This window comes from Moschus berezovskii, chromosome 15 (assembly GCF_049115385.1).
Source record: "Moschus berezovskii isolate FMDL1 chromosome 15, NW_MosBer_1.0, whole genome shotgun sequence".
NCBI classification, from domain to species: Eukaryota; Metazoa; Chordata; class Mammalia; order Artiodactyla; family Moschidae; genus Moschus; species Moschus berezovskii.
In genome coordinates, this window is record NC_142474.1 from 29196397 (window position 1) to 29223160 (window position 26764).

Below are 26764 nucleotides of genomic sequence, written 5' to 3' on the forward strand. Positions count from 1 at the left end.
GCATGGTGTTAGCCGGCACTGTGGGGGTGACCGGCATGTCCAGAGGGGGAAGCCCCCACCACAACCACCCCAAGGCCAAAAGAATCAGGCCCCGAGTCTGCCCTCAGGCCAGCGGTGCCCTGGAGGGTCGGAGACAGAAGTGCTAGAGAAACATCATTTTATCAAATCCAGCCCCTTGTGCTCTGAAGCAGGGTCTTATTGTTCATCTAGTTTATATGCAGTTGTTTGTATCTGCTTATCCCAACTCCTACTCCATCCTTCCCCCACCCCCTCCTTCCCCTTTGGTAATCATAAGTCTGTTCTCTGTGAGTCTTTCATAAATGAAGTTCATTTGTATCATACTTTAGATTCCATCATACAAGTGCTATCATATTTGTCTCTGACTTAACTTCATTTAGTATGATAAGCTCTAGTTGCTCCCCTGTTGCTGGAAATGGCATTATTTCATTCTGTTTATGGCTGAGTAATATCCCACTGTTATATATGTACCACATCTTTATTCATCTGTTGATGGACACAATGCCTTGGCTACTGTAAGTAATGCAGCTGTTAACATTGTGGTTATATGTGTCTTTTCAAATTAAGAGTTTTCTCTGGATATGCACCTAGGAGTGGGATTGCTGGAAAATATGGTAAGTCTATTTTTAGCTTTTTAAGGAACCTCCATACTATTCTCCATGGTGGCTGCACCAATTTACATTCCCACTAACAGTGGAGAGGGATCCCTTTTTCCACATCCTCTCCAGCATTTATTGCTTGTAGATATTTTTGATAATGGCCATTCTGACCAGTGTGAGGTGATAATTCATTGTGGTTTTGATTTGCATTCCTCTATTAGTAAGGGCTTCCCTGGTGATTCAGTCGGTAAAAACTCTGCCAGCAATGCAGGAGACCTGGGTTTGATCCCTTGGTTGGGAAGATCCCTTGGAGGAGGAGCCTGGTGGGCTACAGGGGTTGCAGAGAGTCAGATATGACTAAGCGACTTAGCACGCACAATTATTAGTGAGGTTGAGCATCTTTCCATATGCTTGTTGGCCATCTGTATATCTTCTTTGGAGACATGTATATTTAGGTCTTCTGCCCATTTTTTGATTGGGTTACTTGGTTTTTTATTGATTTGTATGAGCTGTTTGTATATTTCAGAAATTAAACCCTTATCGATTACACCATTTGCAAATATTTTCTCCCAATCTGTAGGTTGTCTTCTCACTTTGTTTAAAGTTTCCTTTGGTGTGCAAAATGTGTTTATTTTTGCTTCTATTGCCTTAGGAGACTGACCTAAAAAAAAAAAAAAAACACTGCTATGTTTTATGGCAGAGAATGTTTTGCCTACATTCTGTTCTAAGAGTTTTATGGTATTGTGTCTTATATTTAAGTCTTTAAGCTCTTTGGAGTTTCTTTTTGTGTATGGTGTGAGCAAGTGTTCTAACTTCATTTACATGAGGCTGTCCAGCTTTCCCAACACTATTCACTGAAGAGACTCAAACATCTTCTGAAAGGGGCCAGATAGCAAATGTTTTAGGCTTTGCAAGTAATGTAAGCTCATCACAGCCACTTAGCTCAGCTGTTGTGCAAAATCAGCCACAGACAATGTGTAAATGAATGAACCTGGCTGTGTGCCAATAAAACTTTATTTACAAAAAATAGGCAATGGCAGACAGATTTGGCCCAAAGGCCAGAGTTTACTGACCCTCAAAGGTCCCTTGGTAACTCGGAGCTACCCATGAAGGTCTAGACACCTTACCAGGCACTGCTCTCTCAGGGGTGCTGCACTGGTGGCTCCTGGCGAGGTCTGGCTGCAGAAGGGTTGGGGAGCCCCTTCAGTGCCCAGAAATCTGCTGTCCCCATCCAGCTTTATTTGCCTCCTAAAACCCACACCTGTATCTGAACACTAACCACTCCTTCCAGGCAGTATGCAGACACAGTCTGCTGGTATGCAGGTAACAGGGTTGGGGGCTCAACTTCCCTTCTCCTGTTTGAATTTCTGACACTGAAGATGCTAAAGAATGAGGTCCCTGCAGACACACATCTGGGGTCGCCTCTCTTTGCACACTTCCACCCTGATTTTGCAAACCTCAGTGTCTTACAGTCCAAGCGCCCTTTTCCTTCCTTCTACTTTGATCCACACCTGTGAAAGCCAGGTGCTGGGATGAAGGCAAAGACCTTGCCACCCACTGTGAGTGAGGAAAATGTTCTTCTGCCAGGTCACCTGCCGAGCACCCTGTGGCCAACACCCTGGGCAGGAAAGGGACCCAGCAGCAGCTGAGTCCATCCAGGGAATATGTTTCTTTGATGAAAGTATAAACAGCTAAACCCAAACTGCTGCTCTGTTCTTCCCCCTTGTCCCTTCTAGAAAGTCCAGCAGTACATGGTTATCATTCAGGCCACAGATATGGAAGGAAATCTGAATTATGGCCTCTCAAACACAGCCACCGCCATCATCACAGTGACAGACGTGAACGACAACCCACCAGAGTTCACTGCCAGCACGGTGAGTGCATGTCCCTTCCTGAATCTGGAGGCGTTGGCCAGTGGTGTTCAGGCTCCGGGGAGAGGCTAAAGCGTCGGCCACTTTGGGGTGTGCTCGGCGGGACAGACTGGGGGCTGCAGGGGGACATGCCAGGGCCCTCTGGCAGGATCCTCCACAGCCCACCATCAGCAGGAGGGCAGTGGGGGCCACAATGTGCCCTGCCCCTTCAGGCACAGCCAGCGGGCTGTGACCAGGCCACAAGCCAGGCTGCCCACAGAGCTAAGTGCCCACAAGAATGGCCTAGTGGCACAGCCATGGGATCACACAGCCACCGCAGTCACGGGCTCCCAATTCCTCTTGGTTCCCAAGGAGCTCTGTCCTTCAGTCCACTCACCCTGGGGTGGAGGTGCTGATAGGACAAGAACCTACACCCACCCTGCAGCTGCCTGGCCGGAAATGTGGTGGGTGGTGGGAGGGTGGTCAGTGAGGGTTCCTGGGACAACGAGTAGATGAGAAAGTAACTGCAACAACAGAAGACCTGGGCGTCTGGTCAACCTTTGGTCCCCACCAACCCCGTGAAGCTCAGGACCCAGTTATGGGAGAGGAGGCCGAGGCTCAGAGAGGCTAAGTCACTTACCCAGAAAGCCACAGGGTCCACGAGGGGAGCAGCTGGGAGTGGGCCCCAGAAGCTGAGCTCTCAGGGGAAGGAGAGGAAAGCCCCTCTCAATGAGCCCACGTCAGCATCCCCTCAGCCTGCTTACCCATGGCCCCCACACCCTTCCATCCCAATCTTCAGCCCTCTGTCCTGCATCCTAGAGTCCCAGGCTCTAGGTCCGGTTGGACCAAGGCCGGAAGAGGGCAGTCCCAGCCATGAGGGCACAGTGCCACCTGGTGGGCAGATGTCAGATCGCCCTGTGGGGTCAGGGTGGGATAGCTTCCATTCTGTGGGCTCCCCACGGCCAGGGGGCAACGTCCAGAGAGTCTGGACATGAGTGAGACATCCCCCAGCCTGCAGGAACCCCAGGCCCATCCCCAAGGCAGCCCCCACCCTTTTGGGGTTTTTCTGTTCTCAGCATGGATCCTTAGAAATTTTCAGGAACAAATTTTCACTGTGTCTCCCAACTTAATCATTTTCTTTTCACTTGAATTTTGGTTAGGTCATTCACACACACAGCACAGCAACTTAAAATTACAAAATGACTTACTTTGAGGAAGAGGCCCTGGTGTTTTAATTCTGTCCCTTGCGTCATTTCTAGTTTTCTGTTTATGATGTGTCCTGAAGACATTTCCACCTCCAGATTCCAAATGGTGGCCTTGGAATTTTTTCAACATGTGTTTAGAAATAAGTTCAAGTTCATAGAAAGGTTGCAAGAATAGGAATGGGGAATAGAACAGCCTCACAGAGAGGAGAAGGCAGGATGGCGGAGTAGAAGGCCTTGAGCCCATCTCCTACCACAAAACTCAAAATCACAACTGCTGAACAGTCAATCCATAAAAAAGACTGGGACTTGCCAAAAGAGCTTTTCTACATCCAGGGATATAAAGAAGAGACCGCAACACGATGGGAGGAGAGCACCCTCACAATGTAAGCAAATCCCGTCACGGGAAAGTCAGTTAAACTAAAAACCGGTTCTTTGAGACTGTCACAGGCAACTGTATGGCAATAAAGTAGACAAGCTAGAAAAAATGGACAAACTCTTAGAAAGGTACCATCTCCCAAAAATGAACCATGAAGAAACAGAAAATATGACCAGACCAATAACAAGTACTGAAGTTGAAACTGTGATTTAAAAACTCCCAACAAACAAAAGTTCCAGACCAGATGGCTTCACAGGTGAATTCTATGAAACATTTAGAAAAGAGTTAACACATATCTTCTTGAAACTATTCTGAAAAATTGCAGAGGAAGGAACAATTCATTCTATGAAGCTACCATCACCTTGATACCAAAATCAGGCAGATGCTTCAAAAGAGGAAAATTACAAGCCAATATCACTGATGAACATAGATGCAAAAATCCTCAACAAAACACTAGCAAACGGAATCCAACAACACATTAAAAGTATCAATCAATTAAAAAAAAAAAACTGGGACCTCCTGCCATGAGCAAGGAGAATTCATTCCAGGGATACAAGGATTTGTCAACATCTGCAAATCAATCAATGTGATCCACCACATTCACAAATTGAAGAATAAAAACCATATGATCATCTCAATAGATGCAGAAAAAACTTGATAAAATTCAACACCCATTTATGATAAAAACTGTCCAGAAAGTGGGCATAGAGGGCACCTACCTCAACATAATAAAGGCCATGTATGACAAACCCACAGTTAACATCATACTCAGCTGTGAGAAAGTGAAAGCATTTCTTCTAAGGTAAGATCTAGACAAGAATGTCCACTTTTGCCGCTTTTATTCGGCATAGTTTTGGAAGCCCTAACCAAGGCAATCATAGAAAAAGAAATAAAATTTATCCAAACTGGAAAAGAAGGAGTAAAACTGTCACTGTTGGCAGATTACATGATCCTATACACGAAAATAAAGTGAAGAGAAACTCAAAAGCCTCTTGATGAAAGTGAAAGAGGAGAGTGAAAAGGTTGGCTTGAAGCTCAACATTCAGAAAACAAAGATCATGGCATCTGGTCCCATCACTTCATGGGAAATAGATGGAAAAACAGTGGAAACAGTGTCAGACTTTGTTTTTTTGGGCTCCAAAATCACTGCAGATGCTGATTGCAGCCATGAAATTAAAAGACGCTTGCTCCTTGGAAGGAAAGTTATGACCAACCTTGATAGTATATTAAAAAGCAGAGACATTACTTTGCCGACCAAGGTCCGTCTAGTCAAGGCAATGGTTTTTCCCGTGGTCATGTATGGATGTGAGAGTTGGACTGTGAAGAAAGCTGATCGCCGAAGAATCGATGCTTTTGAACTGTGGTGTTGGAGAAGACTCTTGAGAGTCCCTTATACTGCAAGGAGATCCAACCAGTCCATTCTAAAGGAGATCAATCCTGGATGTTCATTGGAGGGACTGATGCTAAAGCTGAAACTCCAATACTTTGGCCACCTCATGAGACGAGTTGACTCACTGGAAAAGACTCTGATGCTGGGAAAGGTTGGGGGCGGGAGGAGAAGGGGACGACGGAGAATGAGATGGCTGGATGGCATCACCGACTCTGTGGACATGAGTTTGAGTGTACTCCGGGAGTTGGTGATGGACAGGGAGGCCTGGCGTGCTGTGATTCATGGGGTCGCGGAGAGTCGGACACGACTGAGCGACTGAACTGAACTGAACTGATACACGAAAATCCTAAAGATGCTACCAGAAAACTACCAGAGCTCATCAATGAATTTGGTAAAGTTGTAGTATACAAAATTAATGTATAGAAATCTGTTGCATTTCTACAAATTTACAATGAAAGATCAGAAGGGAAATTAAGAGAACAATCCCACTTAACATCACAACAAAAAGAATAAAATACCTAGGAATAAACCTACCTACAGAGACAAAAAACCTGTACTCAGAAAACTATGAGACACTGATGAAAGGAATTAAAGACAACACAAACAGATGGAGAGATACACCAAGTGGATTGGAAGACTCAATATCGTCAAAATGACTATACTACCCAAGACAATCTACAGATCCAACGCAATCTCAATCAAATTACCAATGGCATTCTTCACAGAACTAGAACAAAAAATTTCACAATTTGTATGGAAACACAAAAGACCCCAAACAGCTAAAGAAATTATGAGAAAGAAAAACAGAGCTGGAGGAAACAGGCTCCCTGACTTCACACAATACTACAAAGCTATAGTCATCAAGACACTAAGATATTGGCACAAAAATAAAAATATAGACCAATGGAACAGGATAGAAAGTTTAGAAATAAACCCACATGCACCTATGGTCACAATATCTATGACAAAGGAGGCAAGAATATACAATGGAGAAAAGACAGTCTCTTGAGTAAGTGGTGCTGGGGAAACTGACACCTATATGTAAAAGAATGAAATTAGAACATTCTCTAACATCATACAAAAGCTCAAAATGGATTAAACACTTAAAATATAAGACCAGATACTGTAAACTTCTAGAGGAAAATATAGGGAGGACACTCTTTGACATAAATCACAGCAGTATATCTTTGGATCCATCTTCCAGAGTACTGAAAATAAAAACAAATAGGGACGTCCCTGGTGGTCCAGTGGCTAAGACTCCTCACTCCCAATGCAGGGGGCCCAGGTCCAATCCCTGGTTAGGGAACTAGATCCCAAATGCCTCAACTAAGACCCAGAGCAGCCAAATAAATAAATATTTAAAATAAATTGTAATAAAACAAATGGGACCTAATAAAACTTTAGAGTTTTTACACAGCAAAGAAAACCGTAAATAAAAGGACAACCTATGGAATGGGAGGAAATACTTGCAAATGAGGCAACTGACGAGGACTTAATCTCCAAAATACACAAACAGCTCATGTGGCTCAATGTAAAAAAACCACCCAATCAAGAAATGGGCAGAAAACCTAAGTAGACATTTTTCCAGAGAAGACATAGAAATAGCCAAAAGGCACATGAAAAGATGGTCAACAATGCTAATTAGTAGAGAAATGTAAATCAAAACTGCAAAGAGATACCACCTCCCACCAGTAAGAATGGCCATCATTTAAAAGTCTACAAACAACAAATGCTGGAGAGGCTGTGGAGAAAAGGGAGCCTCTTACACTGTTGGTGGGAATGCAAACTGGTGCAGCCACTATGGAGAACAATATGGAGGTTCCTTAAAAAAAAAAAGCACTGAATACAGATCTAGATATTACCCAGCAATCCCACTCCTGGGCATATATATCCAGAGAAAACCATAATTTGAGAAGATGCACACACCCCAGTGTTCACTGCAGCACTATTTACAACAGACAGGACATGGAAGTAATCTAAGAGTCAACTGACACAGAAATGGATAAAGGTGTGGGACATATATATAATGGAATATTACTCAGCCATAAAAAAGAATGAAATAATACCATGTACAGCAACAGGGATGGATGATGATCCGTAGTAAGTGATCGTAGAGGTGATCATAGTAAGTGAAGTCAGAGAAAGACAAATGCAGTATGACATCACTTATATGTCAAATCTAAAAAACGATACAAGTGAACTTATTTACAAAACAGAAAACAGACTCAGGGACTTAGAAAACAAACTTATGGTTATCAAAGGGGAAGTGGGGAGAGGAGTAAATTAGGAGTTTTGGATTAACTACACTACTATATATAAGTAGTATAAAAAATATATACAGTACTATATATAAAATAGATAATCCATGAGGACCTACTGTATACCACAGGGAACTCTACTCAGTATTTTTTAACCTATATGATGAAAGAATCTGAAAAAGAATATACATACATACATAACAGAATCACTTCGCTGTGCACCTGAAACTGACACTGTAAATCAACCAGACTTCAGTTAAAAAGAACAGCCACTCCCGTGACCCCATCAGCACCATCCTGCATACCTGCCACTTCCCACAGACGTGCCCACTGAATTCCTCTGAGTGGCTGGACAATCAGCCATACGTTGTGAAGCCTCGTGTTCAAACACCTCATCCTAAGAGGAGGGTTTTCTGTCAGGGAAATGGCTGCTACCCTTTTCCCAACAGAGACACCTGAGGCCCAGAGGGTTATTTCTGGGCTGCCCAAGGTCCCCTGCTCCCCAGGCCACCTGCTCACCACACCCCTGTCCTCCGAGACCCTCCCAACCCCTATGTCCTCTGCACCTGCCAGCCCTCCCCAACCCTGGGTTCTGCAGCTCCAGAGGGGGCCTCAACGTGGCCCCTACACCCAAGCTCCTGCTGGGCGGGTCCATAGGGGACCACTTCTGTCCACTGTCCTGAGCCCTGGTCTGGCTTTGACAGCCTGGCCTCCTGTGGCTCTTCGTGCTTCTAATCTTAATCTCGCCTGCCCTTCTGCACACCAGCCACACTGCAAACACCCTGAGCCCCCAGAAAGGCTGGATCCTGGGTGACCCGCAAGCAAGCAAAGGAGAGGGGGACAGGAAGGGGAGGAGAACTGTCCTGACTCCCTGTGTGCACCGGGGCATCCGCACAAGGGCAGGGGGATGACCAGCAAGATATCCCCAGGTCCATACCCACCTCTGAAGAATGGGCAGCCCAGGAATTACACTGAGACCCCGGCCAGGGTGTGCATATGACCAAGGAGGCACCCTGGAGCATGTTCCTGGGGCCCAGTGGCAAGCAGGACCCCAGGACACGGTCTGCTGGGCTCAGTGGGGACTGGCCACACCCCCATACATAGCTGGGCTATTTTTATCGAGTTTAATCAAGAACAATCAGCAGAAGCTGAAGAGATGGGAGGGTGGATTTGCATGATCCAATTCCTATTCTTAAACGTTAATTAAAAGTCATTTTCCCTTTGCCTGCTCTGGGCCTGCACTATGCTTGCTGCCCCTGCATGGCTTTCCTGCTGTCAGAAGGCCACTGACCTCAGCACTCCCTGGGGGACAGGGCTGAGCCCCCAGAACACAGACCCACACCAGGCCCCGGTCCTGGACCAAAGCCCCAAGACCCAGCTCCCTCACCACCCACACACAAGCCCACAGGAGGGTCTCCTGGAGTCAGGAAACCCCTTCTGCCCCGAGAGTCCCTCCTGTTGTGTGACCTTGGGCTGATGGCCAGACCTCTCTGAGCATAGGAATGTCTTCCCCTTTTTACACCTGAGTGTTACAAAGCTCAGGGTGAAGCCGGGAGCATCCACTGAACTACAGGGAAGTTTGTTCTCTGCCCTAAAAATGCCACCAGTTGGTACCTGACCTCCATCACAAGGGGCCTGACCTGGCAGTTGAGCAGACAGGGTTCCAGCTCTGCCTTCAGCGGGGGAGAGGTCAGGATGGAGGCGCAAGAACGTTCATCCCAAGTCCAGTTTCCTCATCTGTTAAAAAAAAAAAAAAGGATAGCGGCAAAGAAGGTGGTCAGAGAAAATTCATATATGTTGATACAATGAAATACAACAGAACCACTTGAAACAAACATGAAGTGATGTATGATATCCTAATATGGAAAATCCTCCAAATAGATTAATCACTGAAAAGCCAGTGGACAGGACAGGTGAAGAATATAACGATCCTTTCCTTGTAGATAAACTATATTATATAAATACCAAAAGAGGAGGCCAGGAGTCCTGCAGGTACATAGCTGTAGACTGTGATAGGTTCGTTTTCAATGTGTATTTGACTGGATGACCTATTCCCCATCCAAGGCAAGCATGAATATTTGTTAGGTTAAATATTTTTAAAAGGGGGACTTCCCTGGTGGTCCAGTGGCTAAGATTCCACACTCCCAGTACAGGGAGCCTGTGTTCAACCCCTGGTCAGGGAACTAGACCCCACATGCCACAACTCAGAGTTCCCACGCCACAACTTAAAAGATCCCACATGACACAAAAGGTCCCACGTGCCGCAGCTAAGACCTGGCACAGCCAAAAAAATACGTATCTTTAAAATGGAAGGTGAGCTTCTGGCGGTTCCCATCCCAAGGTTCTCTGAAGATGGAAGAAAGGACAAGCCCCAGTACCCCCCTTTCTGGAAAGGGGGTGACCAAGCCTGCCTGTGAACCACAAAGCCAGGGAGGGGCTTCAAGGTGTCTATGGCTGAGGGTCGGGTCCTCCCCTGAGCCAGGGTCACAGGGGCACGTCCCCTCGTTACTCACGAGCTCCTACCACAGCACTGCAAGAAGGGGCGAGGCTGCAGTGTCCCACCCGGTCCTGGGCCCCGGGTTCCTCCTGGGGGTGGAGGAGGATGGACGTCAGCCCCCTGGTCTCACCCCGTTATTATGAGCCACAGCTCCCACCTGTCAGCTCCCGATTCGAAGCTCGGCAGCCAACAGAAATCGCCACAGTCTCACTGGGCAGGAAACTAAACTTCAAAGATTAAAATCACCAGGACATTGTGCCGCCCCCACCTCTGACCCCTTGCAGCAGCCACCCAGAGCTCCATCCCTTCGGCCCATATCCCTAAGCCGGGACTTTCCTCCCTGTGGAGCCCCCAGGGCCTCACGTGTGGGAAAATGAAGAGGAGAGAGAGGAGCCCAAAAGTGCAGGGTGGAGAGAAGAGGAGGAGACTGGCAACTCCAACTGCAAATAACAAAGAAACTGAATAAATATATATTAAAATTATTGGAATATCACTTCCCAACAGAAGCCAACTCAGCCCCTCAGGTCCCAAGGCTGGCGGGGCTCAACCACATCCTGGCTGGACAGGGCTACCAGGACAGATCCCCAGGCATGGGCCAGATCGGGGCACTCCCCTCGCAGTTCACACCTTCAGCCATATCAGACTCCCAGGCCCTGGAAGAAGGTGGCAGGAGGGGGCAGGCCCTCAGACCTGAGCCGAGATAGGACCAGTCATGGCTTGAATAGGGGGCACAGAGCAACATCTCGGGGGCTTGGCGTCCCCCAGGGAGTGGGGGCAGGCTCTGTCATCTGCTCGGCCCAGCTGAGGGGTCACTGGGCTCCCTGTTCTCCCCAACTCTTCTGCTACTGTAACCCTCCCTTGGGAGGAGTTGGGATTGTGCTGGAAGGCCCAGGCATGAACAGGAAATCCACCTGCCCCTGGGGTGGGTAGGTGTGAGTTCTGAATTGCCGATAGCAAGGCAAGAAATCCCATTCCAACCCTCCTTCCTTAAATCTTTCCTTTCCGAAATATCTGCCTTAGTATCCCATGGGGCATGGGGGAGGCTTTCCCTGTGCCTGAAAACCCCAGAAATAAAATTAAAAATTCATGATGGCTAGGGGAAGTCTGACAAGAAAATCCTAAATCAGACTTACCAGCTTAAGGCCCTTCTTTGTGAACCTTTTTTAAACCTGCATGAATTAAAATATCCTTTTCCAATAAACTTCACCTGGAAGTCAGTAACCACGGTTAGGGCTGCACTGCTGTGAACACAAGGAAGCCAGGGCTATTTGTCCAGGTTTGTGCCCAGCTTTTGTGGCTCAAAAGCACACTGCGCAGTCAAAGGATAGTCACGTGACTTGTAGGTCCAGTGTAAAGTAAGAATGCAGGGCCCTCATTCACAAATTAGGAAGAATTGCAAGACTTACTCAGAGCGTAAACCCAGCTCAGGGCTCTTTTGAGCTGGGCCATGTCTGTACAGCAGTGATTCTCACGGGTGAGAGGCACTCAGCTTTCTATCAGCATCTCAGCACCAGGACCAACAGCCAGGCACACTCACACGCACTTTGCCTGCCCATAACCACTGCTGCCACGTGAACCACACTCACTGACGGGGATGGCTCGAAGCCCTCACTGAGCTGAGACAGGAAAACAAGGGCCAAGGCTCCGTGTCTGGTCACCTGCCCAGCTGCAGCTGCTGACCACAGGCCGCAGGGCCCATCAGGGACCCAGAGGTGATTCAGTCCAGGAAGCCCTTTGCAGTTGCCGCCCACTCCTGTTCATTTCCCATCTCACAAGCACATTTTACTCTCTCGTAAGCCCCAGGTACTGGCATTGGTCCCCAGCTGCACAGAGCAGGGCAGCGTGAAGGGGACTTAGGGGAGCAACCTGGCGTGGGGGTGTCACAGTCGGGGCTTGGTATGCAGACAAACTGGGACCTCTCTGGACGCCCCTGGGTCAGCACAGATGTGGGATGGGCCAACCCCTGGGGATCACCATGTGAAAGCAGCTGGAGGCAGAGGGCAGCCCCCAAGGTGGGCAAAGGTCTCTCCGGCCTCTGCGGGCTTCCATGTGGGTTCCTCACACTGTCTTTTCTGACACCCTACAGTACGCAGGGGAAGTCCCAGAAAACCGGGTGGAGATGGTGGTGGCGAACCTCACGGTGATGGACCGAGATCAGCCACACTCCCCGAACTGGAACGCCGTCTACCGCATCATCAGTGGGGACCCCTCAGGCCACTTCAGCGTCCGCACAGACCCCGCCACCAACGAGGGCATGGTCACCGTGGTTAAGGTGGGTGCTCCCTCACTTCCCGCCCCAAGACAGATGTAACGGAAACGACATCCAGGTTCAGTGCCTGCACCCCTAAAAGCCAGGGTCAGAGGCAGCCTCACAAGGACTGGTCACATGACCCCCAGGATGCTGCCAGCCTGACCTGCCATGCCCTGCCCCACCAAGAGATAACTCTCCCATCTTCTCCCCACACCCGGCCCGAAGCTCCGGAAGCTCGAAAGCCGAGAATCAGCCCCTCCTGCTTCCCCTCAGGAGGCAACAAGCCTTGTCAGGGGCAATGAGCAAGCTGTGACCCAGGTGCCCGGGGGAGGGTCAGGGAGGAGGGAACACAGGGGAGCAGGCCAGCTCAGGGGTCGCAGTCCCTCCAGCCCCTCCTCCCCCTGCAGCTCCCAGAGCAAGGCTTCTCCTGGAGCCTCCTGACCACAGGGGCAGTGCGGCTCCCGGGCTCCCCACAGGCTTTAGTGCCCCCGCCCCAAGAGCCGGCACCCACACTGGGCTGCTCCCTCTTGGGGCACAGACCGGCCCCTGGGCTTTGAGCAAGGGGTCATGGCCATGTTAGGGGGAGGCAGCCAGAGACCAGGTGAGTGTGTCAGGCTCCAATTGAAGGGTTGGAGCAAATCACCTATTGATTTCCCCATTACAATTGATTATTGATTCCCCATTACAAATACGCTTTCCTTTCCCTCCTGTGGACTTTACTAGCCATGACTGTCCTCTGGACGGCATCTTCGCTCACATGGGGACACAGTTTTAACACAAACGCAGCATTATCCCACATCCTCCAGGGACACAGCCTGACACACACGGGAGAAAGATCACTTCCTCCAGTGACTTGTTCACAGATGAAACCACTGTAATTCTATGAAACAGTGTATTCAAGTGGAGTGGCCCCCATTTTATTCTCAGGGGGGGCCTGGGGGAGGAGCTGGAGACCTGGCAGCCACACAGGTCTTGGGGGGGGCAGGGGGGCCTCAGCCATGAAGAGGTAAGTGCCATGAAGGATGAGGTGCCTCACTGGGGGCTCTGAGGGGTCTGTGAGACACCCCTTCTATTGACAGATAAGACAACGCGTGCAGAGGATAAGGGTCCCCCCAAGGTCATCGGGGGTGGTGAGGGGACAGTGGGGAGATGAGGGTGTCGGTCCCAGAACCCCGATCTCTGCCGCCACCTCTAGGCCCTCCCATGGGCAGGCACCCTCAGCCCCCTTTCCATGCCCACCCAGTTACTTTTTTTTTTTAATTTTTATTTAATAAATGGTACAAAGCACAATGCCAAAAACATTAACAGTTAAAATTTCACCAAATGAAAAAATACTACAGAATACACAGTTGTAAAAAGCTACATTAAGTTATTTTACAACTGCCTCAAGCTGCAAAAAGAAACTTCTTAAACTCCTTCCTGTACTCCATAGCTTGTTTAGTAACAGAGGCTGAAAAGGCATGGGTTTGATGTACCAGGCATTATGACTAAACGCTCACAGAAACCAAGGCTGAGCTGCGGTGGGAGTCCAGACAGGGCGGGGGCACCTCAGCTGGGCAAGCAGGGGGCCTGCCTCCAGCACCCACTGGTCTCACAGGACCACCAGCCCCACGAGGCCATCAGTTCCCCTCTAGGCAGAGATGTGTCGCAGTACTTATCACAGACGTTTCCAAGGGCACTTAGCCGGGAGAGACAGGAGTGCCCGCGCCTGGCACTGCAATTCCTGGTTTCTAGTGTTGCTCTATCCATGCTTCCAGACCTCAGGATCCCCTCCTCTGCTCTCTTAACTATGTACCGCTACGGCCCCCGGCATGGCCAACCACACCGCTGCAGTCTCCAGGATGTGTCCGCACCCAACTTCTCTCCATTTTCCTAAAACCGTCTCTTTGCTGTGCCGTTTTTCGAGTCTGGATCCCAAAAGGGGTCCCAACGCTGTGTTCGGTTGCACCATCCCTTGAATTTCTCAACACCTAGAACATCCCCCCCACTGCTGACCTGTCACAGACTCGGGGTCTGTGGTGCCAGCTCTGTCAGTGGCTTCCTCATGGCACATCTGGTCCCTCATTTCAGAGCACGTGCTTCCTGACCATCTCGAATCTTTCACCCATTCATTCACATGAACACTTCATCCAAACTGAACGTGGGATGGTTTTACTTAACTTCATTGTTCTTTATACTTGACGTAATTTCTCTTACCCTGAAACTCTTGGTTGGCTCCAAACAATGTTAATTGCTAGTTTACTTAAACCTATAACATACAGTTGCCCCTCAGCATCTATGGGGTGACTGGTCCCAGGACCCAGTGAGACACCAAAATCTACAGATGCTCAAGTCTTTCATATAAAATGACACAGTATTTGCACACAACCTGCACATACTCTCACATATATTTCAACTTCTGATACCTGATACAATGCCAACACTGTGTAAATAGATGCCTGTGTGTGGCAAATTCAGGGTCTGCCTTTTGGAAATTTCTGGAATTTTTTTCAAATATTTCCAGTTGGTGGTTGGTTGAGTCCGCAGATGTGGAACCCATGGATATAGAGAACCAACTGTACGTAAAAAGCTTAAAAATAAACCAAACATCACTGCCAACATCAGGAAGACCAAATGAATTTAAGACTTTTCTGCAATAACTATTGTCCTCAGAATAAATCCCATGAAGGACTCACGATCTAAATACTGTCCTAGTCACTGCTGCTGCTGCTGCTGCTGCTAAGTCACTTCAGTCGTGTCCGACTCTGTGTGACCCCATAGACGGAAGCCCACCAGGCTCCCCTGTCCCTGGGATTCTCCAGGCAAGAACACTGGAGTGGGTTGCCATTTCCTTCTCCAATGTGTGAAAGTGAAAAGTGAAAGTGAAGTCGCTCAGTTGTGTCCAACCCTTAGCGACCCCACGGACTGCAGCCTACCAGGCTCCTCCATCCATGGGATTTTCTAGGCAAGAGTACTAGAGTGGCTTGCCATTGCCTTCTCCGGTCCTAGTCACTAGAAATCATTATTTTCTTGGGAGTTGTATTACCATTGAGCATCACGACTCAATGGACATGAATCTAAGCAAACTTCGGGAGACAGTGGAGGACAGAGGAACCTGGCATGCTGCAGTCCAAGGGGTTGCAAAGAGTTGGACACGACCTAGCCACTGAACAACAACAAGACTTTACGTGGCTCCAAAAAGCAAAGCTATATGGCAAAACATGCAGCAAACTCATGCCCCTAGACTCCCCTCCACCGGATCCTTCCCTCTACTCAGGGGTGACCATTTTTACGAGGTTTTTTCCCTTCTTTTCAGCATCAGTTCAGTTCAGTCGCTCAGTCGTGTCCGACTCTCCGCGACCCCATGAATCACAGCACGCCAGGCCTCCCTGTCCATCACCAACTCCCGGAGTTCACTCAAACTCATGTCCATCGAGTCGGTGATGCCATCCAGCCATCTCATTCTCTGTCATCCCCTTCTCCTCCCGCCCCCAACCTTTCCCAGCATCAGAGTCTTTTCCAGTGAGTCAACTCGTCGCATGAGGTGGCCAAAGTATTGCAGCTTCAGCTTTAGCATCAGTCCCTCCAATGAACATCCAGGATTGATCTCCTCTAGAATGGACTGGTTGGATCTCCTTGCAGTATAAGGGACTCTCAAGAGTCTTCTCCAACACCACAGTTCAAAAGCATCGATTCTTCGGCGATCAGCTTTCTTCACAGTCCAACTCTCACATCCATACATGACCACGGGAAAAACCATTGCCTTGACTAGACGGACCTTGGTTGGCAAAGTAATGTCTCTGCTTTTTAATATACTATCAAGGTTGGTCATAACTTTCCTTCCAAGGAGCAAGCGTCTTTTAATTTCATGGCTGCAATCAGCATCTGCAGTGATTTTGGGGCCCAAAAAAATAAAGTCTGACACTGTTTCCACTACCTTTCTACAAATACAAGCAGGTGCATACACAAATACACACTCCTCTCCCCCTTTTACACAAGAGGCAGCAAACAAAGGATGTTGCCTTTTCGGCTCACCAAACCATCCTGGAGGTCTCGCCACTTCCGTGTGCATCGCCCTGGTTCTTACAGCTGCTAATTTCCCCACTGTGTGGACACGGCTCGTCCATCCACCAGTGCCGTGGAAACCGCAGCATCTTCCATGAACAGTCTGCATCCTCCATGAACAATACAGATGATACTGTGGTGAACATTCTTGGGCATCACATGCATCCAAGCAGAATTATTCAAGTGCAGTCGCAGTGTGACATGCTGCCTGTTGTCCAGTGAGACTGCTGCGAGCTCTGCCACAAAAAATTACACGTCTTGGGGCCCCTCTGTGCAGCGTTCGTCCTCCTCAACACGTGAAGATGACCCCGCAGGCCAGCCACTCCCTGCAGACCACACCAGCACTTATCAGTCAGGGTCCTGACACCCCAACACGTGTGTGAACTGGAAAGAATGTTCACACAGGGACCCACACAGAGGTGAAGGGTCCACAAGCTCTCAGGGACTGGTGTCCTGTAACTCACCCCTGACCAGGTGGGTGACAACTGAAGAATGTCCTCTCACAGCTCTGGGAGGGTCCCCCCAGCCTCGTCCAGTTCCTGGTGCTGTCCTTGGCTGGATTCGTACCACCCCACCTCCGCGCCTGCACCTGGCCCCTCCCTGCGTCTCAAGTCTCCCTCCCCTGACTCCCAGGCACCCATGCTTGGACTGGGGGCCACCTCAATCCAGGGCAACACCTCTCAACACCTTCACTTTCATCACACCTACAAAGACCCTATGTGCCCAAAGGACACATTCACAGGTTCCAGGTGGACACATCCTTGGGGGCCACCCCTGCAGCCCCCATAGCACGTGATCAGCCTGGACAGACAACAAACCCCCAGGGCATCAGAAGCAGGGTGGGGGTTCTACACTCCCATTGCAGGATGAGAGCTGGAGGCCTGGTTGGGGGGGACCTGGAGGAACTATGGCCCCAGGGAGCCCAGCTACTGCCACTCCATGATGTGGGGGTGGAAGGTGAGGTGTGAGGTCCTTCAACCCCACTCTCTCTCTCCTCCCACTGCCCTAACTCTGCAGGAAACCACACACAGAAGCTGGGGGACGGCATTCCTGGGGACCGGCCTCAGGGGCCCAGGGCTAGCAGGTGCAGACCAAGCAGCCCCGTGGGCACTAAGCCGGCTGCCCCTCTTGGTGCCTCTCATTCCAGGCAGTCGACTATGAGCTGAACAGAGCATTCATGCTGACCGTGATGGTGTCCAACCAGGCACCCCTGGCCAGCGGGATCCAGATGTCCTTCCAGTCCACGGCGGGGGTGACCATCTCCGTCATGGACATCAATGAGGCCCCCTACTTCCCCTCCAACCACAAGCTGATCCGCCTGGAGGAGGGCGTGCCCACTGGCACTGTGCTCACCACATTCTCAGCAGTGGATCCCGACCGGTTCATGCAGCAGGCTGTGAGGTGGGCCCGCAGAGCGCCCTCAGGCCCTGGGAAGGGGGTGCCCCGTGCTCCACAGAGAAGAGTCCTAAAGTGCCCAGTGAAACCTGAGACCCGGAAAGTCCTGGGTGGGTGTTTAGGGGTGCCCCCAGGCAGGGAGACCCAGTCCAGGGACAGCTGGATCACCAGCCGCCAGGCTGCCCTCCCACAAGATGGTGGAAAAAGCTTGAAAGACATTCATCCACATCTGGCATCAGACTGGGTCCGGACCCCACCTCTCATTCCCAAGCTGTGTGACTTTGCAAGTCACCAGCCCTCTCTGCTCCCCCGTCTCCCCTCTGTAAAGGGGGGTGATAGGAGAATCTGCCTCCCAGGGTTTTTGTGAGGTTAAGTAGCCCATCCTCCTCAGGGACTTCCAGCCACTGCTGTCACCGGCCCAAGTGGGAGGCCCCAGTGAGCTCAGGGAGCAAGCAGGCAGGCAGGAGGGGCTCCCCCAGTCCCTCGCCTCACCCCTCCTCCTCCCTGCAGATACTCAAAGCTTTCAGACCCAGCGAACTGGCTACACATTAATGCCACCAACGGCCAGATCAGCACGGCGGCCGTGCTTGACCGCGAGTCTCTCTACATCAAGAACAACGTTTATGAGGCCACTTTCCTGGCAGCTGACAACGGTGCACCCGGGGGCCGGGAGATGTGCTGGGTGGGGGTGCTGTGAGTTGGGCCCCCTCAACCACTGGTGCCCCGCGGCCCCTCCCTCATCCATTTGAAGCCTGCCTCAGCCAAAAAACACGATTGTTACTGTCAGGTTAGAGATGCCACCGAAAGGCAGGACCACAGTCAGCAAACAGGACAGAGGGAGCAGCTCTGGCCAGCCAGCACCAGTCCACCCACACCGTGGGCCTGCACTGAGGCAGGGGCTAGGTTTGGGAGCTCCAGGATGACCACATGTCCGCAGGCGTGTGCCACTCATACATGTGCAACTGAGTCGCTGTGTATGTCACACAGCAGAGTCAGTGTATGGGGCCATGGGGTGTGTCCTGGGCAGGCCTGTGCTTGTGGAGCCCAGGAGTGCCCGCGTGACTGCCCACGTCCAACCCACAGGGATCCCCCCGGCCAGTGGTACTGGGACCCTCCAGATCTATCTTATCGACATCAACGACAACGCCCCCGAGCTGCTGCCCAAGGAGGCACAGGTCTGTGAGAAGCCCAGCCTGAATGCCATCAACATCACAGCGGCTGATGCTGACGTGGACCCCAACATCGGGCCCTACGTCTTCGAGCTGCCCTTTGTCCCGGCAAGCGTGCGCAACAATTGGACTGTCACCCGCCTTAATGGTGAGCCCACCTTGGGTACCTGCCCACTGGCTGCCTGGCCGCTGGGAAAGTCAGACCGAGTCCAGAGGGCAGCCCCACCCAGGCCTGTCACCCGGGAAGCGCGAGCAGTGGAGTTGAGAACCAGTCTCACAGGGGCCATGCAGCCCTCTCCCACAGGGCAGGGGCCATGCCTACTCCAGGGCTCAGCTACCGAGGAGGCCCCAAGGCAGGCCCCAACCTTGTCCTTTAAAGAGCTCCACGTGACCATTCTGCCACTGTAATCACACGTGACCACGACAACTCCCTGAGCCAGTCATCAAACAATGGGCCCCCCACCACCACCATGTTCCCTGAGGCACTTTCCTAGTCATGGCCTTGGTGGACAGGGCTTCCAAGTTCTGGAGTTCTGATAGCATTTACTTGTTCCACAATCCCTTGCCAACACAGCATTATTGTTTTAAAATCATTTTTCCAATTTCTTAGCCAAAATCATTGTTTCCACTTGCATCTTTTAACTACCAGTGGACATTTTTTCATCTATTTGCCATTTTTTGCTTCTGTGAATTATCTGTTCTATGTCCTTCCCTATTTTTCTTTGGAATGGGTTTTTTTTCCTAATTGACTTGGTAGAACTCTTTTCATATTAAGGAAATAATTCCTTCATCCTACATGTTGCAATCGCTCTATTCCTGAATTGTCAAGTCTCTTAACCTTACAGGACGACAGATGGTGTGTGGTATGTGTGTGCGCATGTGCGTGTGTGCCTACGTGTGTCTTAGCCAGACAGGCCAAGCCTTTGCCTGCGTTCGTGTCGCTCAGGAGGGAAGGCTGGCTGCCCACTGAGCAGAGCGCACCCCACCCCCACCCAGGTGACTACGCCCAGCTCAGCCTGCGCGTCCTGCACCTGGAGGCCGGGGTGTATGACGTCCCCATCACTGTCACGGACTCGGGGAACCCGCCACTGTCCCACACGTCCATCATCAAAGTCAAGGTGTGCCCGTGCGACGACAACGGCGACTGCACCACCGTGGGCGCAGTGGCGGCGGCCGGGCTGGGCACGGGTGCCATCGTGGCCATCCTTATCTGCATCGTCATGCTGCTCAGTGAGTGCGGCCTGCGGGTCCCGGAGGCGGGAGCGGGGGTGGCACCGCGCCCACCAGAGTCTGCCACAAGCCCGATCCAGACTAAGGGCGTGGTGATGGACACGGGCCCTAGTGGCCACACGTGCCCGCCTTCCACACACTCCCGAGTGTGCACACATGCACACCTGCTCACAGCGGCCCCACCCCGCAGCCATGGTCCTGCTCTTCGTCGTGTGGATGAAGCGGCGGGAGAAGGAGCGCCACACAAAGCAGCTGCTCATTGACCCCGAGGACGATGTGCGGGACAACATTCTCAAGTACGACGAGGAAGGGGGTGGCGAGGAGGACCAGGTGAGGCTGTGGGGACCTCTCCTGGCCCCGCCGAGCACACCCATGGGGGACCCTGTGACCTCCTCTCCTCAGCCCTGTGCCCCCACCCACACCTCCCTCAGCCACTGACCCCAGGCTGGTGCCACCCTGCATCCCAGGGCTCGTTGAGGAGGACCTGGGAGCTGCTGGGTGGGCCTCACTGGGGATTTGGGGTGAGCCTTACCAGGCTCAGCTGGTCAAGAATCCGCCTGCAATGTGGGAGACCTCAGTTCAATCCCTGGGTTGGGAGGATTCCCTGGAGAAGGAAAAGGCTACCCACTCCAGTATTCTGTCCTGGAGAATTCCATGGACAGTATAGTCCATGGGGATCACAAAGAGTCAGACTGAGTAACTTTCACTTTACCCCATGAAAGCTTAGAGATCCCTGTGAAGTGGGGTAACAGCAGTCCCAAGTCAGGGACGTGGTACAGAGCAGGTGAGGGATAGACCCGGGTTGGGGGAGCTGGGGGCACAGACCCCACATGTTCCTTGAGGACAGACAGGGTCTGATGGACAGAGGCAAGGCAAGCGTTTCAGGAAGGACAGACCAGGTGATAGAACCGGATAAGGATGCACCCCATGGACCTCCCTGGTGTCTCTGCCCGCTGTCCCCCACCCCCACCCTGGGCCCCCTCGCTGACTCCACCACCCCTCCAGGACTACGACCTCAGCCAGCTACAGCAGCCAGAGGCCATGGAGCATGTGCTGAGCAAGGCCCCTGGGGTGCGGCGGGTGGACGAGAGGCCCGTGGGCGCCGAACCCCAGTACCCAGTCAGGCCCGTGGTGCCCCACCCAGGAGACATCGGCGACTTCATCAACGAGGTGGGTGGTCCGGCGGGGGGGCGGGGTGGGCACACTTGCTCACACGGCCCAGAAAAGCCCACTTTCCTGTGAGGGGGGTGGCGTAAGGAGGCAGATTCAGACCTGGGTTCACTGAGCCCTGCCTGGGGACGTGGCGGGGGGTCAGGTCGAGCCCCTCCCCACTGGGAATGGCCTAGGAGGTGGGCATTCATCCAGGGCGGCCACCTGACCACACGCTTGAATCCCCCTCCTGACATCTGGGATCTGAAGTTCCAGCCAACAGGGTCCCTGCCTTTGCTCGTCCCCCCCAGTCTTGATAAGGTACCCACCTGACAAGTCCACGGGCATCAAGGGCGCACCCCACCTCTGCCACATCTTCCTTTGTGGGAAAGGGGATGGCAAAGCCAGTGCGTGGCTGCCTCCGCACACCCCGCCTCCCCTGCCAGGCCAGTCTGTAAACCTTGCTCTTCTCTGAGCCCTGAGACGCCTTTCATGGACACCCGGGAGCACTTACTGAGCACCTGCTGCACACACGGCCCCACCCCACTTCCCCAGCCCCTGCCTGCACTCTAACCCCGTTTCTCTGGCCCCAGGGACTGCGCGCAGCCGACAACGACCCCACGGCGCCCCCGTACGACTCGCTGCTGGTGTTTGACTACGAGGGCAGCGGCTCCACAGCAGGCTCCGTCAGCTCCCTGGACTCCTCCAGCTCCGGAGACCAGGACTACGACTACCTGAATGACTGGGGGCCCAGATTCAAGAAGCTGGCGGACATGTACGGGGGCGGTGAGGAGGATTAACGGGCCTCCCCGCCAGTCGCAAGGACGGACGGACAGACGGACAGACGGGAAGCTGGCGGACATGTATGGGGGCGGTGAGGATTAACAGGCCTCCCCGCCGGACGCAAGGATGGACGGACGGATGGACAGGAGGAGCAGGACTGGAGGAGGCAACAGGCCTTCCGACCCCCAAGGCCATGTCACTCAGTGGTGGGGGTCCCCGCCCTGCCCCCGCCCCAGCTGTCTGGCATGAACAGCTGACCCGCGGCTGACTCAGCACTGAGGAGAGCAAGAGGCACTCTGTCTTAACTTGAATTTCTTAGGACAGAAGCACTGTTTTAAAAAAAAATGAAAGTGCCTTTTGGTACATGTATCAGATTCCCTCAAACTCAGGAGCGACTAAAAGCAAGCAGACAGACCCCCCCAACCCGGTCCTGAGCGCCCCCAGCCCTGGCGAGTCCCAGCTCTGAAGGCACCAATTAAGGAATTGGGAAGAATGTGTCCCCTTTTTTTTTTTTAATCTTTTATCAAGAAAACAAATGGGTGACTCACTTGACAAAATTGACAAAGAACAACAACGGGTCCAAATCCCATCAGCCCCTCTGAGTCCTCATGCTTTGCTGTCCACAGTCAGGGTCTCCTACCCTATGGGATCCCCAGGTCAGCACGAAGACCCACCTTCAGCTTCTGCAGCAGCGAGTCCCCTGGGTGCGGGCCAAGCCCGTGGACCCAAGACCCACTGTGCACTCTGACTTTTGCCCAACTCCCAGAAGCTGGAAACAGCTGGGGCCATCCCTGATGTTCCCCATGGCTGCCCTTGGCCATACCCAGGGCCCCCCAGTCAATCATTAGGCCTCCCCCAGGGCCAACTGTGACCCTGAAAGCCACCCAGGTACCCACATCTTTGGTCCAAGAGAGTACAGTGTCCCAAGAAACCACAACCAAAACCAGCCAGCATCTCACCAACCAATGGCATGAGCCCTCCACCCTCTCTGAGACTCCCAAGGGACCCCAAGTCAAAAGCCCCCAACACTCACCAGTCCAGCCCCCGAAGACTCTGGATGTCTCTGGTCACTGGCAGGGCTGCACCGACCACAGGGAGAGCTGATGCTCACTTGGGGTCCAGAAACCAGCACAGCCAGCGGGAGACTCTGGGGTCTGCCCCAGCCCCACCCCTCTGGACCGGTCTCTGGAGCCTGGGAGCTGACGACGATGGCAGAGGTCTGCTGCAATGCCGGGACAGTCCCATCGTCCACGCCGTCCATCCCACACATGTATCTGGGCCACGCCTGCCGGGAACAGCCTCCTTTCCTTTGGACCCGCGTCAGCACCCAGCAGCTGCTGGGCAAGCTAGCTGCTCAAGCTCTCAGACCTGGACGTGCCCTCTTGATGGGCAGACTCCAGGCTCAGTTCCACAGGACAGAAAGAGGCGCTGCATCCCAAGGACCCACCAGAGCCCCTGCTGTGTTTGCCAGGGTTGCAGGGGGTGGGCAGCTAGAGAGGAATGGGTGAGAAAATGCCCTGGAGCAGCTTCTCCCCCAAGCATCACCCAGGGATAGCCTGTCTGGTGTGAAGGCACCTGGGCTGGCTGGAGAGGCCCCTCCAAGGGAATCCTCACCTGCACTCGGCTCCCCAGCAGGACTTGGCGTTGGGCCTGCCCTGGAGCCCCACCTTGGGCCTGTTCTGGGGTCAGGCCTCTAGAGGACCTGGGGCAGGGGTGCACATACTCTCCATGTTCTCCATGGAGAAGGTCTTTGATCCACACCCCCACCCATGGCCTGCCCCCAATGCCATGGTCATCCTCTTTTCTAAACAGCTTCAGCCTCGAAGATGAACTTGAGTGTACACGTGTGTGTGTGTGTGATCTGCGTGGGTGTGTCCCCACTGGACGTCAGGGTCTTCCCCAAACCAAACTCCTCGCTAACTCCATCCACTCTCCCAGGGCTGAGCTGAGCTGGGGAGGCGACTCAGCTTGTGGCCTGAGGGAGGCAAGTCCATCCTGACCCCGTCCACAATGGCCCAGGGAGGGACGAAGGGACAGGTAGATGGAGGCAGCAGCCACTTGGGTCATGTGCTAATGCCCCCAGGCAGACAGCACATCTCAGAGACCTGGGTGGGTAGCCTGCCAGGTGGGGCGATACCCTCTTCCTGCTATGCAAATCGGTCGGGTCAGACAGCCAATGAGGACTGTCCCAGCACCTGAGGGCGTGGCCATTTGAGGACTGCTAATTGAGCAGTACTCTTGCCTAGAAAATCCTATGGATGGAGGAGCCTGGTAGGCTGCAGTCCGTGGGGTCGCTAAGGGTCGGACACGACTGAGCGACTTCACTTTCACTTTTCACTTTCACACACTGGAGAAGGAAATGGGAGCCCGCTCCAGTGTTCTTGCCTGGAGAATCCCAGGGACGGGGGAGCCTGGTGGGCTTCCGTCTATGGGGTCACACAGAGTCGGACACGACTGAAGTGACTTAGCAGCAGCAGCAGCAGCAGCAGTTGAGCTAGAATCTCGCGTTTGTTTTTATAGTCAAAGTTCTGAATATGGGGTGGGGGACCCAGACAGCTGTAGGCTCTCCCCACTGGACTCCTGAAGCCTCCTTGGGTCCCCAGGGTCCTGGGCTCACCCCAGGGATGGGGTGCCAGTCCCGGCCCACAGCTTGTTGTCCTGAACACCAGCCCCCCAGCCTCCCTGCAGCTCCTCGCCCCCTCCTCTCATCACTGCCAGGCCCTCACCCAGCAATCTATGTTACACAGGCCCCACCCATGCTCCCAGGCAGCAGGAGAGCAACCCCTCCTCACTTCGGCCCCAGACAGCCCCTGGAGACCCCCACCCCCTCCCAGAAGCATCCAGGAACTCTGTCCCAACCAACGGTTAGCATTAGCTACACAGTCAGTGTCAAACGTTTCTCACGTAGCTTGTAGATGCGACGGGTCCAGACCAGGGGGTGCGGCCAGAGGAGGCCTGGACTCAGTGCTGGAGAGGTGCTCGGGCAAGTCCTGTGCCCGCAGAGATTTTTGTTCTTGTGATCAGGACTCACCTGCAAGGACACCCCAGCCTCGAGCAGCAGACATCCCCAGCCCGGGGCCCCATGCCTGTCAGGCCTCAGCAGCCCTTCCCCACGGCCCAGCCGGCCTTCCCCTTCTCGTGAGCCAGGCCTCCCACCGCCAGTGTCAGGGTACCAGCCAGCCATCAGGCTTCCCTACTGTGAGCACCCCTGACCCACCTGGGCCTTCGAGACAACTCTGTTCTCTCTGAGGGGAAATGTCAGGGAGGGGAGTCTTGGGTTTTGTCAAGGCTGAAAGGAACACCAAAACAGCAAACACAGTCTCCCCTACGAAGAGTGCCCTGTGAGACAGTCCCCGGCCACATGGTGTACATACGACAGGCCCCGCAATGCCGGGATCCGTGGGGGGACCACCTCTGTGTATAATTGGAACGCGTTTCGCTTTTCCTTTCTCTCTCCTTTTCCCATTCTGATTTTTTTTTTTTTTTGCATGTTTCTTTCTGACAATGGACAACATGTGTAGCAGCCCGCATGACTGTGGTTGTTCTGGGGAAAGATACTGGAGTATGACGTATTCTCACTGCAACTCTGAGCATCGCGCAGTTAGACAAACGTTCCAACTTTTTTTGTAATCGTCGACAGCACAACTATTTTGTATTGTTGTTTGTATCATTTTGTACCAAAAAAAAAAAAAGGAAAAAAAGGGAAGAGCGTTGATGTTTTCAATGTGTTTTTAGTGCCAGGCAGTCTTGGTTCCACACTGAGCAGCGGCTCCGCAGGGTCGTTGTGTGCGGGAGCGGATGCTGCTGCAGGGGAGTAAATAAAGCCCCCCTTTTACGCAGTCGGCCTCACCCTGGTTTGTTTTTCTTTGAGCGTCCCTGTGAATGGCAGATGGATGAACACAGGGGCTTTGGTGTCAAGAATGGGCCTTGCCCACTCGGCAAACATCTCAGCACCCACTGTGTCTCGGGCTCCATCCTGGACTCTGAGCACAGCCCTTAACAGAACCAGGCTCCTCACATGGGTGAGGCCCAGGGATGTGGACAAACAAGACCCAAGTGCCATGCATCTAAATATGGTAACATTCCTAGAAGGTATAAACCAAGCTAACAAACTGTTAAACAAGGTGCATCCCACCTCCTTCCTTGGCAGACATACCTTCATAACAGCAGGAAAGGCCTGGGTCAGGTTTAGCATTCTCCTGCCCCTCTGATTCTCTGTGCACCCCCAACCTTCTCCCCACCGCAGGGGCTCTTCATTCCGGCCTAAACTGCAGCCCCAGCCCCATGCCAGCCAGAAACCCCAAGGCAATTGGGTCTAATCCTCAGATGTTCTTACAGCACAGCCTGACCTTGACTACTGGCCTGAGTCTGAGCTGCACTGGCTAACACTTTGCTGGTCACAGAGCCACACAGGGGACCCCCAGGGACATTGCTGGGGCTCTGCCAGCTTCAGGGAAGCAGCTCGGAAAGGCTGAGGGGTACCCAGCTCAGCCAGTACTAAGTGATATAGTCAGACCCATAGAGGGAGCCCCAACCACCCCCACCAGGCC

General features: G+C 52.4%; 1 protein-coding gene across 1 annotated transcript in view; it reads left to right on the top strand.

Annotated features, from left to right (window-relative positions):
* The window catches only part of CDH4 (cadherin 4), a 484021-nt gene extending 457974 nt beyond the window's left edge, over positions 1-26047 (top strand). The window contains exons 8-16 of the mRNA XM_055433932.2: positions 2354-2491; positions 12280-12465; positions 17636-17889; positions 18394-18536; positions 18967-19200; positions 20049-20282; positions 20473-20612; positions 21288-21452; positions 22025-26047. Coding sequence (XP_055289907.2) covers positions 2354-2491; positions 12280-12465; positions 17636-17889; positions 18394-18536; positions 18967-19200; positions 20049-20282; positions 20473-20612; positions 21288-21452; positions 22025-22231 — 1701 coding nt within the window. The 3' untranslated portion in view covers positions 22232-26047. The remainder of the gene's footprint in view (positions 1-2353; positions 2492-12279; positions 12466-17635; positions 17890-18393; positions 18537-18966; positions 19201-20048; positions 20283-20472; positions 20613-21287; positions 21453-22024) is intronic.
* The last annotated feature ends 717 nt before the right edge of the window (positions 26048-26764 follow it).